Here is a 13,251-nt window from a genome sequence, read left to right as displayed (position 1 = left end):
ATGTATCTCAACCAATTGAGGTATGAACGTATTTATAGATGTAGATGAAATTTTATTAAATTAAATTGATATAGTAACCAACTTGAACATAAAGTCTTGGAGGGTATAAAGGTAATTTCGCAATACAAGAATTATAAATAAAACAGGGGCCTCCTCGATTACGGAGTTACTGCTCCACGGACGCAGGCTTTGAACGAAAAAAAATCAAATGGATTTCAGCAAAAACTAATAGCGCGGCACCGCCCATCATAATCTCACAAACCGCCCAATTCTTTTTCGACCTTATAACTGCCAATTTTGATCTTGTTCTTCGTCTTCTCCAAGTAACTCTTTCCAATTCCTACTCACTCTCTCTGTTCGTATTCAAATTCAACTTTCCGTTTATGTTCATACCTGGTTTGTTTCTTGGGTCTTAAGTTTTTGGAGTTAACCGACTTGCGTTTGGCGGCATATGATTACTGGGTTCCATTTATTTGTTTGTGTCTTCTTCTTCTTCTTCTTCTTCTTCTGTGATTTTCTTTCCTCTTTTTCTCGTGTTCTTGAGTTGGGTTCTGTGTAGATTTGATTCTTTTTCACTAATTTTGCGATTAGAATCGCCATTGATGAGTTTCTGGTTGTTTTTCGGTTCTGTATAGCCTAGTTTGGGATATCTCTGTTTTAGATATCTGGGTTTTTCTTCTTCTTGTTCTTCGTTTTTGTACTCTGTTTTCGTTGTTAATCGTGTATTTCAATCGATGGAGAACAATCAGGATAAATGTCGGGAACGGTTTCAGCAATTCGGAAGTGATCACTGTCTTGCGAATGGAGTTTCCGACCATGATGTTTCCGACCGATTCTCCGACGCCGGAGATTCGACTGATCCCGATCAGGACTCGGTGGTTTCGGACTCTGAAAGCGGAATTTCAGGGCCGAGTATGGAGCATGTGGAATGGATCAACGAGGGTTTAGTGAAACTTGCTGAAGAAAAGATTTACGACCTAATCAAGAGAAAATTCTTAACCAGTTTCGGATTGCTCGGCCAGGAAACTACGGTCTCTGCCGTTTACAAGAACAGCCATTCGACCCACATTGGGCAAGCCCGGCTGCACACGTTTCAGATTTACTTGCAAGCAATAGCGAAGAAAAATGGGGGGAATGCTAATGTCAAGTACGCTTGGTTGGGAGCTTCGAAGGATCAAATCAACAGCATTCTGGGCTATGGATTTTCCCATTGCAACAAGCTTGAGAGTTCTCAATCTCTTGGTAATGGCATTTATCTCTCCCCTGATGATCATCCACTTGAAAGGTTAGTCTTAAACGTAATATCCACGATCATGTTCTTCATGATTAACCCTTTTGAGTTCATGTTCTTCTTGTTAATTTAGAACCCCATTTGATTGTTTGTTTCAATTTTTTAGTCTGGAAGATACTGTTGTTGATGAAGATGGATTAAGACATCTATTGCTTTGCCGTGTGATATTGGGGAAATCTGAGCTTGTTCATCCTGGTTCTAGACAGAATCATCCATGTTCTGAAGCGTTTGATTCTGGTGTTGATAATCTCTTTGCACCAAAAACATACATAATTTGGAGCACAAACATGAACACTCACATCTTGCCTGAGTATCTAATTAGTTTCAGAATTCCTCCTCGTTGGAAAGGTTAGTAAATTCCTTGGAACTTGCTTTCTAGAATTCATGGTTTGTTTCCAATTTTAATGGCGTCTTCAATTACTCTTAGGTGCTTTGAAATCCAAACAGCCTTTGAGAATGCCAACCTCCCCTTGGATGCCATTTCCAGCTTTGATATCTGTTCTATCTAAATGTCTACCTGCCCCTCAAATTGACATGATTACTAAGTATCACAAAGATCACAGGGTATGTAAACTTTGATTTGATCCATTTGAATGTAACTTTTTGTGGGTATGGTTGATCTTATTATGTTCAGCTTCTGAATTCTAGGATCATAAGATTTCGAGGCACGAGCTGATAAGGCGAGTGAGGCAGATTGCGGGCGATGATCTGTTGATACATGTAATCAAATCATCAAGAACACAGGTATTTGATTCTTACTTTCCTCGTTCTTTTGCTTTGGAATCTGTTTATATGCCCATGGAATATGATTGTTAGCTTAGAGTTGGAGAGAACTTGTTTGTATTATAATCCAAACACTTTGTTCCCTTTCATATCATAACAGTAGAAGGCTGGCCTATGAATTTTCTATGCTTACTTGGTAAGCTATGTAGAATCTTTGCTTTTGCTTGTGGGAAGTCTTCATCAATCACGTCTGGCATCTGTATTAAAAATTCCTTGCTTTTTGGCCCTTGAAGTTGTATTTGAGATCCCGGTTGGAGAGGAGAACGAAACATTTCTTATAAGGGTGTGGAAACCTCTCCCTAGCATACGCGTTTTGAAATTGTGGGACTTAGAGGAATACGTAACGGGCTAAAGTGGACAATATTTGCTTAGCGGTGGGCTTAGGCTGTTACAAATGGTATCAAAGCCAAACACCAGGCGGTGTGCCAGCGAGGATATTGGGCCCGTGTGAGCTTGGGCTGTTACAAATGGTATCAAAGCCAGACACCAGGCGGTGTACCATCGAGGATGTTGGGGTCCTAAGGAGGTGGATTGTGAGATCCCACGTCAGTTGGAGATGAGAATGAAGCATTTCTTATAAGGGTGTGGAAGCCTCTCTGTAACGGCCCAAGCTCATTGCTAGTAGGTATTGTGCTCTTTAGGCTTCCCCTCAAAACCTTAAAACGCGTCTGTTAGGGAAAGGTTTCCACACCCTTACAAAGGGTGCTTCATTCTCCTCCCCAACCAATGTGGGATATCAAACTCTCCCTAACAAATGGATTTTAAAATCTTGAGGCTGACGACGATACGTAACGGGTCAAAACGGACAATATCTAGCTAGCGGTGGGCTTGATTTGGTATATTGTGTATCCATTTCTTCCTTTTGCGAATGAATTTTCAAATGAATGCCAACCCATATGGAGAAGTGAAGTTATTTGTTAGATTCCATGAATCATGGAAAGGCCTTAAGCTGATGGCTTGGCCATTTTTGTTTGTGCAGCAAAGCAATGGAGCAAGAAATGGACAGAGAACAGCAGCAGGGAGTGTAGATTCACCAATTTTCTTGGAGTAGTTGGATTGGAAGCTTGCAGTTTCTGTTCTGTTTACCACAAAATGGGAGTGCCAAGAAGGCAAATCGACGAACGAGTTTTAGTTTGAATCGAACCCGAACATGTACCTTTGTAAACGAGTTGGTTTCTTTTAGTTCAATCGATCTGTGTTTGTGTATATAAACCCTTTGAACTTTATGATCAACAATTTAGTGACAGACTGATTCAGTGCAACGTATGTCCTAACACAAAGTTAGAATTCTATCTCTTCTAGAGGGGTATCTCACTGATGGCTCGGGCCCCTCGGGAGGGAGTTGTGATATCCCACATTGGTTGGGGAGGAAAATGAAATACTCTTTATAAGGGTATGGAAACCTTTCCCTAGCAGACATGTTTTAAAGCCTCGAGGGGAAAAGCCCGAAAGGGAAAGCCCAAATAGGATAATATCTGCTAACGGTAGGCCTGGGTTGTTTCAAATGGTATCAGGTCCAGACACCGGACTATGTGCTAGTAAGGAGGCTGTTCCCCAAAGGGGTAGACACAAGACCGTGTTCTAGTAAGAACGCTAGAACCTGAAGGGAGACATCGATTGGAGAAAAACACGAGTGCCAGCTTCCGAGTGCCAGCGAGGAAGCTGGGCCCTGAAGGGGGTGGATTGTGATATCCCGCATTGGTTTGGGAGGAGAACTAAATACTCTTTATAGGGTCGTGGAAACCTCTAGCAGATGTGTTTCAAAGCATTGAGGGGAAGTTTGAAAGGAAAAGCCCAAAGAGTAGTGAGTTTGGGCCGTGAGGGGAAGCCCGAAGAGAACAATATTTGCTAGCAGTGGGCTTGAGCCGTTATTGGAGTCTTATTGGACTTTAATAATTAATAATTTATCCTAAGGGTGTTATTAGACTTTAATACAATGGAAATGTTAATTTCCTTTATCAAATTATTACAAAGATGAAGAAATAAATAAATTACTTTTTTCTTCTTTTTTTTTTTTTTTTCCTTTTACTTTTGTACACTATGGAGAATATTATGAATATTGAGGAGAGAATAAATTGTCAGTCATTTTGCTAAACGACGTCGTAACAGTAATATAGCTGACGAGGCAAAAGGCAAAGGGACGTGATACGGTTACATGTACGCGTAGAATTTACATGCGTTTTATGCTTAAAGATCTACACGTGTCATTCAGTGTGTGGAGGTCGGTGATATATTAGCTCACCTTCCATTTTATTTAACTTAATTGCCTTTCTTTCTGGCGGCACACGGAGCTCTCCTGTTGGCCAATTTCAACGACCCAAAAGGCTCCTATTATATAGAAGTATTTTATCTTGTATAGACCAAAAGGGCAAATATGGAATTATCAAAAAGATAATCATCATGTTATGTCGAGACCGACGAGGGTGCAAGGCTAAACCACCTCCCTCGAACGCTCAAGTTTGTAATCGAGTCGATAATAGATATAGAGAGTAATAAGTGAAAGTTTTGAACATACTTCAATGTAGAGATGTTCACGAGAAGGGTAGAGATAGGTAAGCCTTTCGTCTCCGTCCTTGCCTCTTATTTTAATTTTCATCTCCATCCCCGTCTAGAAAAGAAAACTTGTACTTTAGTCACTTTTTGACTATGCCCGACTCACAATACTTTTTTTGACATTTGAAAATTTGTCAATCTATTAGCATGATTCTGATACCATGTTAAGAACCACGACTCTTCACAATAGTATAATATTGTCCACTTTATATTAGCTCGGGCTTTGCTTTGAGATTCTTAAAAGGTCTCGTACCAATAGAGATAGTATTTCTTGATTATAAACTCATGATCATTCCTTAAATTAGCCGACGTGAGACTTTCATCCAACAACCACTTCCTCCCTCATTTCCTATTTAAACACACATTTCCTACCCGACCCTCGATCTCAAGGGTCTCAAACTTAGACGGCGGTCGACGTGGTTGGTCTTTCAAAGTCAACCAACCCAACCTTTAAGCTATACACAATAATTCCCCAATTACTAAACGGTTTAAATATAAAAACCGTACAAAATATCTACTCAACATGTATGTCCTATAACCATCCTCCACGTGTCATAATATCTCGCGTTACGTGTCTCGGAGGTAAAGAATTTTAAAAAGGTCCCATTATTTATTTTAAATACCAAGAATAATAATCCATAAAGTTGTTAACTTTTTTATTTATTTATTTCCATTTTCCATATTAATATTTAAATTCTCAATTTTTTTAATTTTACGAAAAAAAAAAAAAAAAGAATAGATAAGTACAGAAATCAAGACCAGGAGTCGAACCTATCATATCTTTCTCAAACGAATAATAGTGACACTATTTCCTCATACGACTCAGTCTCGAGGAAAGACTTTTAGAACCTACAACATACAACAACAATTCACGAACTGAGTTACTATATACGGAAGCTGAACCTAAAGCTGTGCTCGAAAAATAATTGTCTATACACTAATCTCGAGAGTTGTCTATATACTAATCTCGAGAAAGGGAGGAGTCGAGATGGTCTCCCTGAAATAAATTTAATTTTGAGTATAATGATCGGTAGATTTATTCGATATTTTTTTAATTTTATTGACTTACCTAAAGTTCAATTTTCACTTTTTTTTTTATTGTAAATAATTTTTTTGGTTAAAAAAAATATTTTTTTTATAGTGGAAATTGTGAAACGCTGCGTTTCAGTGGCGCGTAATTGTCAGAAGAAAAAAGTGGAAAAAAAATTATTAGGAAAATATAATTACCAAAAGGGACTGCCCATTATGCAATTCTGAACAGGTTTAAGCGTTGCATTTTGGTCATTTCACTTCTTTGTCTCTTCTTCTTCTTCTTCTTCACCTGTGTGTGAAAGAAAATGGAAGTTGCAGTTCGAGGCAATTAGGGCAAATTTGAAGAATCTAAGGGACTGTAATGATGCAAGGCGGTGACGGTTCGCTGCTTCTTGCTCTCTCTCCTAGCTTCAGCAGCTACTCCTCCGGCAGATTTGCAGAAATTGCCGTCCGTGTCGTGGAGGAACTCCGTAAAGAATCTGATTCTGATTCCTATATTTTCGACTGGAAACCTGAGGCTGTCTCTTCTCTTCAGAACGGAGCCGAACCGGAAGAATTCAACCAAGAATCTCAACACGATGGAAATGAAGAAACAGAGACTGTTGCCGGTGGAAACAGAGACGACGATTTCGAGTTCGAGTTCGCGGTCGTTCCTAGGGAGCCGCAGGCGGTAACAATCTCAGCCGAGGATATCTTCTACAATGGTCAGATTAGACCGATTTATCCGATCTCCAACATGAATCTGTTAATGAACGGATCGATTGCCGATAAGAACAGCAACGTTGATGGCGAGGACAACGACGGAAATTTGAAGACAGCGAAGCCGAAGAGAGTTCATCGTCCGTCGCTTGGAAAACTGATGAGCAAAGAGCGCGAAACGAATTCTTTCTCGTTGTCAGAGGCCGACGAGCTTGACGGAGTTCTTCCTGGAACGTACTGCGTTTGGTCGCCAAAGGAATCGCTCGAGAGATGCAAAAAGAGCAATTCAGCGGGATCATCGAAGCGATGGAAACTCCGAGATCTTCTATACAGAAACAACAGCGACGGAAAGGACAACTTCCTGTTTTTATCCGCAAGCAAGAGAGTGGAGAAAATCGCTGAGGTCTCAAAGGCCTGGACAAAGAAATCGTCGGCAAAGTAAAACCTAGCAGAGTCGCCGCCTCCACCGCCGCCGCCTCCGCCGCGACGGCTGCTACTGTCACTCCGACGGCCGCTGACGAAGGACAACACTTAAAGAATACGTCGAAAGGAGCGGATAAGAAGAGTCGATCAATAACAACACACAGACAAGAAATGGTGGATTTGTTCATCAATGTCAATGGTACGAACAAAAACTCACATCAATTCTGAACATTATTAGGGTTTGAAACGAGATTGATTTGGGGAAGAAGAAATTGATGAAAAAGAAAACCTAATTTGAAAAAAAAAAAAAAAAAATTAATTGGTTTTTTTTTCCCTCTGTTAATTTGGAATAATTAATTTAATTAAACGACAATTTTCTACCAAACAGAAATAGCCAATAATATGTATGAATGAGTTGTAATATTGCCATTTTATTTTGATAATTATTTATATATTTCTGACTATGAAATATTTAATTTTGACCTTATTTTTTGGGTTAAAACCTTGAAAATTGTGAAAATAAAATATAAAAGGCAATGAAATATTGGCTTTTCTTTCTTAAAATAAATATTATTTGGAAATATTTGGAAATTATCCCAAAATCCAAAAAATGGATTTACTTTTATATATATATATAATATTATTATTTGTAAAAGTATTTTCTTCGACTTTACAATTTGTTCTTTCTTTTTCTAATTTTATTTTTAAATTTTGATTATTTATCTTATTGTTTGTATTGCTTTATTAGAACAATAATCTTTCTTTCTTTTTCTTTTTTTTAATTATGGTTTATCCTAAACTTCATTTTTTAATTTTGGGTTTCGTTTGAATTCAACCTTCCACCCGAAGTTATCAAATTGAATAAATTGCTCTTGTTAATGAATGTTGGATTTATAATTCGTGTTTGATCTATTGAGCATTTATGATTGTTCTTCGACAATTTTGTGGGGATGGGGATGATTTGTGCCTTTTAGTGCAATAGATACGGGTATAAATTTGAACTTTTGGCTTTCAAAGGAAGAGGTAAAAACCGAAAAAAAATTATGTTTTTTTAGGTTAAAACTTCTCTTCCTAAAGGTATTATAATCGGTATTATAACTAATTGAACTATACTTAGATTGATAATAAAATAATTTAATGATTATTTTTTATTTTTTTAGTTTCCAAACTTTAACTTACATTTTGAACCTACTCGAGTTAAAATTTTTTTAGGTTGGTTTTATTTTATTTATTTATTTTAAATTTACAAGCAAAATGAGTAAATCGAGGTTTAAAGTTGAAATGTCGGATATGTAGCCTTTTGTCTTTATTCCTTAGATATGCTTTGTTTTTATTCTTCTTATATACTTTTATTTAATTTTTTTTATATTTAGAAATAAACGTGTCTAATAATATTCTTTGATAACGCTCGAAAAGTTAAGTTTGAAAGTAGAATACTTTCGATTTATAGAAAGCATATAGTTGTATTTATCCATTAATCACTTTAAGGGAAAAAAAATGAGGTTTTAATATTAAAAGAATTCGAAAATTTATGATTTTATTTGGTGGGTATTGTCAAAAGATGTGCAGTGTTTTAAAGAAATTGATTATACATTAATTAATGTGTTTTCATTATTAATTAATGGAATTAATGACTTTATATATTGATTAAGATCGAGTTGGGTTGGTGGGTTTGAATTTATCAGAATGAAAATGAAAGAAGGGTAGAACTGTGGGTTCAATCTCTATATTATTATTATTATTTATTATTATTATTATTAGTGCAAGCAATTCCATCTTTATATTAATTATCTTTCAATTATTTGTTGAATTATTCAAATTACACTATTTTTGGCATAAATACTGCCCTTTATTATTATTAATTTTTTTTAATATAAAAATTGCCCTCTAAAACATAGTAAAAGAAAGAAATCTAATTAGATATATGTGATGTCCCATGCTGGTTGGGGAGAGAACAAACCACCATTTACCTCCATTTGAAGTGTGTGGAAACTTTTTCTAGCAGACGTTTTAATGTTTTAAAATCTTGAGGGGAAGCTCAAAAGGAAAAGTCCTATCTGCTAACGGTGGATCTGGGTTGTAACAAATGGTATCAGAGCTAGACACCAGACGATGTGCCAGCCTTCTCGCTGTTCCCCGAAGGAGGTAGACACGAGACTGTGTGCCAGTAAGGACGCTGGGCCCCAAGGGAGTGGGTTTGGGGGCAGTCCCACATCGATTGGAGGAAGGAAAGAGTGCCAGCGAGGACACCAGCCCCAAAGGGAGGTGGATTGTGATGTTCCACATTGGTTGGAGAGGAGAACAAACCACCATTTATAAGGGTGTGAAAACCTTCCCTAGCTTATGCGTTTTAAAGCCTTGAGGGGAAGCCCGAAAGGAAAAGCCCAAATAGGACAATATCTGCTAGCGGTGGATCTGAACTGTTACAATATATCAGAATAAATAAATGTATAGTTCTAGTTCTTATTTCTACCGACTATTATATTAATTCAAATATCTTCGTATGAGGTTATATTTATTAGAATTGTTGTCATGAAGTCGACCGATAAACAAAGTAAATTCAATGGAAACCAAAAAACGGGAGGGTGTCACGTTGGACAGAAGACGATCCAAAAGGCAAAGGCTCATCAGGATTCATGAAGATACATAATTATTAGAGAAAATTGCAACCTATCAAACTAATAATAAAAAAGGGGCGAGACAAGTAGCTTGTTTCCAACCCGAGCTTGTTCCAAATAATCATACCTTAGCACGATTTTTAATTTGCATTTTTCTTCCGAATATATTTCTATCAATTAAATTAGTCATCACCACATGTAATATAATACACTAAGATTAAAGGGGGAAATCACAATCATTAGAAAGACAGACAATAATCCAACAGCAAAAGCTTTTCTCTGCTTTGGAAAATGGGACAGTTCCCAGCAGAGTCAGCCTACCTTTGAAGTTGTAAACATAAGGCTGCAGCCTCCGGCCAACGTAGCGGCGCCGCCGTCGACCGCCGCATCTCCAAGCACAATCCAATTCCAAATAATAGGTAATCAAAACAGGCTTGGTGGTGAAAAAAGAACAATACTCTGATTTCAATCACAGTAAATAAAAGCTTTTCCCATTGGAATTGGAAAACTAATGTCCACCCACAGTTTGACCAAAGGAATAAAAAAATAAATAAATAAAAACTTGTCTTCCTACTTTTAGAATTTAATTTTTGATATTTTGTCAGTCTTACTAGTAATATGGTGACTGGGTTTGGGTGTCCTAAAAAGGGGAGTCCGTCTTCATCAACTAAACAACTACAAATATGTCGAGAATCATTCAGACACAAAATCCAATTCGACAACTTATTGGACACTTTTCAAAGACCTATTGAACATAAAAATTGAAATCCACCTATTACACAATTCAAAGACAACACGAGCACTTTGATCAAAGTGTAAAGGACACAATTCAAAGACTACGCATTATAATTTATCGAAGAAGCATCCAAATCAAAGTGTAAAGGGTGAGGGTGGGCAGGCAGTCTTAAACCACTAAAGTTGGGGTTTTTGGGTATGGGTAAATTCCTTGTAATGAATGCTCGTCTCCAGAAAGATAGAAAGTCAAATAAGGGTAATAAAAAAAAACAGACATGTTTGTTTATGACAATTGGCAATGGTAGAAGTAAGACTAGACTAGTAGCAGTGAAGTGTTTTTTGTCGTTTGGCAGCGTCAATCATGTAGAGAGAGAGACAGCAGTTGTTAAGGGAATAATGAAGTTTCTTTCCGAAGTGTAAGCTCCAATATCTGCACTGAAAAGTTTGTTCTGTCTGATTGTGTCTTTTTGGTTCTCCAGATTTTCTAAAATCAATAACCAAAACGCACCCATGTGCATCTGCAGAAACAGCCCCACCTCTCCCATTTTTCTCTTCACCCAAAATCCTCACTTTATTTTCTAGATTCCCAGCTTCCCACCCCAGTCTCAACTACCCCCACAAAAGCAAAAACAAAACCCTGTTCGGGTTATCATTCAGAATAAAACTATGACCCCATAGTATTTAAGATGTCAAATATCTATGTGGTAGTTGTGTCCCATAGATTAAATAAAAAATTGAAAATCTACCAGTTGCTACAATTTAACAAAAAAGTGTAACAAATATAACAAAAAAGTCAAGAGATTGCAATAATAATCATCATAATGTTGGACTGATCAGATTAGATGTTGCTGGACTAATCCATAATTGACCAAAAGACTTGCGGGTAAACTTCGTAAATTTTCCACAAAATGATAAAAGATCTTTCAATTTAAGAAGGATTTTGTTCCACTATTAAACTTATAATCGAGAAAATGGTTGAGGAAAAATGGTATAATTAGGACCTCTAAACGGATAGTGACACCTAAATGGGTTAATAGATTAAACAGATGCATGATAGTGACCTTGCATACAGATGAGTATCTCGGAGATCTATAGACAGTGTTGTTGAATAGAAATTTTGATACTCACATTGCAATAGAAGTATCACAGTAATCAGACTTGACTTGAAGCGTCCATTGAACTGACAGATGAGAATTCTCCTCATGGTTACTTTATCCCATCCCATGCAAATCGTTTGCCTGTAACTATTCAATATCCTTACAAAAAATTAATCGTATCAAAGCGTTTCTACGGTCGAATCCATTTTGAATTTATAAATGCAAAACTGAACAGATTAAACCATTCTGAAATCTGAACATTGCCTTGCTTTTACTATTAGCACCTTTTTACCATACCTCGTATTTCATTCAGAGTCCTGAATTCGTCCTAAACCTGGTGTCCCATTTTTAAGAACCTCTTGCAACTAACTAGCCAAAAGTGGAAGTCTGATCAAATGACAATGTTTCAGTCTGGACAGTTTGATTTAGACCTCTGATATCTTCAGCTGCTTCTGGCATTGAGAACCCATGGCCGACTAATTGGCTGCTTATGTATTCTCACATTATCTTGCTGCCTCCTCCAAGATGCTGAACCGCCACCGTTCCACAAATAGTTCGTCCCAAAATTCTGTACCATCGAATAATAACCTTGCATCTGTAATTGACCTTCCAGGAAAAATCCCTTTAAGGTTATCTCATTAAAAGAAAAAATCAGCAATTTTCTGTCAAGGGATAAAACCTGTCAACCATTTGCATATCTTTTTCGTGTCTTTCTATGTGAATTCAATTTTCTACTAATAACAAAGTCGACAACTATATACTCCAAACCTTCCCGTCGATGTGAGCTCTTGGGGAAGATCAGCCTGTTATCCCTAGAGTCACTTTTATCCATTGAGCCACAACTCTTCCACTCGGCACCGTCGGACCACTAAGGCCGACTTTCGTCCCTGCTCGACGGGTGGGTCTTGCAGTCAAGCTCCCTTCTGCCTTTGCACTCGAGGGCCAATCTCCGTCTGGCCCGAGGAAACCTTTGCACGCCTCCATTACCGTTTGGGAGGTCTCGCCCCATAGAAACTGTCTACTTGAGACTGTCCCTTGGCCCGTAGGTCCTGACACTGGTTAGAATTCTTGCTCTTCCAGAGTGGGATCTCATAGGATGCACTTAAAAAAAACTTTTCCGGTGTTAGAAGTTGGAACTAATAATCCATGACAAATATAATGGCACAAATTGCCCCATCATGCAGAAATATCCAATTGAAAAAATAAAACAGGGTCGAATGATTATGAATAATTTATGCAAAAGGCTGGCATACTTAATTCCTCGAAATAACAGTTACAAATTAAAAGAAAGTACAATGAATTCATTGATGGAATATCGATCAATTGCACATGGTTCCTCAATTCCAGACCTTCATAAATTACCAATCAGAGTCCAATCAGAGTCCAACAATCCAACGAACAAGCTTCTAACAGACTATTAATCTTGTATGATACTTAGAAACGAAGAAAGAAGCTGAGTAAACTGTAATGCATTTTTCTTCAAGAGTACAGGATCACGTCCTTTTCTAACAGCAACACGTGTTTCTACCAACAGTCTAAATTAAAAATTCAGGCCGACGCCAAGAAAGAATCCAAACAAACAGCCTTGAAAAGCATACGTGATACGCCAAATAAATAACTCGAAGAAATTCACAATGTCAATAAAGATAAAACCAACTCTCACTCAACACTGACATTTCCCTAATACTCCTCGCCTAATCACAAATAACAGATCAAATTGAAAGTTCCAATAAACAGTCACAACAAACAAAATGAAAAAGAAACTCAATCTTGAACAGACGCAAAAGATCATTGAACCTGAACTCTGCACATTCACAGCCATCATCGTAGGAGTTGATTGAGACGCCATAAAAATAACCTTCTTCGAACAGAATCACATTAGAAATCACCATGCCAAACTGATCATAGATCGAAGCACACCGTTAATGGCGGAACCGACTGATTACAGCTTCAAACAAATCCTCGAGTAATGCAAATACTTCCACTAGAAATTAATGAAGATCAGAAAAGGCAAAACATC

General features: G+C 37.5%; 2 protein-coding genes and 1 long non-coding RNA gene across 4 annotated transcripts; 2 read left to right on the top strand and 1 right to left on the bottom strand.

Moving 5' to 3' along the window:
- The first annotated feature begins 177 nt into the window (after positions 1-177).
- Positions 178-3,336, top strand: LOC111456861 (probable inactive poly [ADP-ribose] polymerase SRO5). 2 transcript variants are annotated; one of them, XM_023098904.1, is made up of 6 exons: positions 178-654; positions 692-1,285; positions 1,398-1,639; positions 1,719-1,855; positions 1,940-2,035; positions 3,054-3,336. In XM_023098904.1, exons 2-6 carry the CDS (start codon positions 735-737, stop codon positions 3,123-3,125), a joined length of 1,098 nt encoding a protein of 365 aa, XP_022954672.1. In that variant the 5' UTR covers positions 178-654; positions 692-734; the 3' UTR covers positions 3,126-3,336. The 2 variants fall into 2 exon arrangements, with proteins under 2 accessions (XP_022954672.1, XP_022954671.1); XM_023098903.1 differs by having other exon boundaries at positions 178-1,285.
- A 2,544-nt stretch (positions 3,337-5,880) lies between these two features.
- LOC111456865 lies at positions 5,881-7,204 on the top strand. The gene has a single exon (XM_023098908.1). The coding sequence runs from the start codon at positions 6,021-6,023 to the stop codon at positions 6,798-6,800; it is 780 nt and encodes a 259-aa protein (XP_022954676.1). The 5' UTR covers positions 5,881-6,020; the 3' UTR covers positions 6,801-7,204.
- A 3,697-nt stretch (positions 7,205-10,901) lies between these two features.
- Positions 10,902-13,201, bottom strand: LOC111456866. The gene is made up of 3 exons (XR_002712827.1): positions 13,029-13,201; positions 11,529-12,332; positions 10,902-11,378 (listed from the first exon to the last, which is right to left on the bottom strand). It is a non-coding gene; the product is annotated as an uncharacterized LOC111456866 (long non-coding RNA).
- Positions 13,202-13,251: the final 50 nt, after the last annotated feature.

The sequence above is a fragment of the Cucurbita moschata genome, unplaced genomic scaffold, assembly GCF_002738365.1.
Source record: "Cucurbita moschata cultivar Rifu unplaced genomic scaffold, Cmos_1.0 Cmo_Scf00019, whole genome shotgun sequence".
Taxonomy (NCBI): domain Eukaryota; kingdom Viridiplantae; phylum Streptophyta; class Magnoliopsida; order Cucurbitales; family Cucurbitaceae; genus Cucurbita; species Cucurbita moschata.
Note: the sequence above shows the minus strand (reverse complement) of the source record. Positions and strands in the feature narration are given on the sequence as shown.

What these genes read in the sequence shown, in the direction of transcription:
- LOC111456861 (XM_023098904.1), top strand. Translation starts at nt 735, where the DNA reads ATGGAGAACAATCAGGATAAATGTCGGGAACGGTTTCAGCAATTCGGA. An exon ending in AATTCCTCCTCGTTGGAAAG is followed by an intron (nt 1,640 to 1,718) that starts GTTAGTAAATTC and finishes AATTACTCTTAG; the next exon opens with GTGCTTTGAAATCCAAACAG. An exon ending in TCAAATCATCAAGAACACAG is followed by an intron (nt 2,036 to 3,053) that starts GTATTTGATTCT and finishes TTGTTTGTGCAG; the next exon opens with CAAAGCAATGGAGCAAGAAA.
- LOC111456865 (XM_023098908.1), top strand. Translation starts at nt 6,021, where the DNA reads ATGATGCAAGGCGGTGACGGTTCGCTGCTTCTTGCTCTCTCTCCTAGC.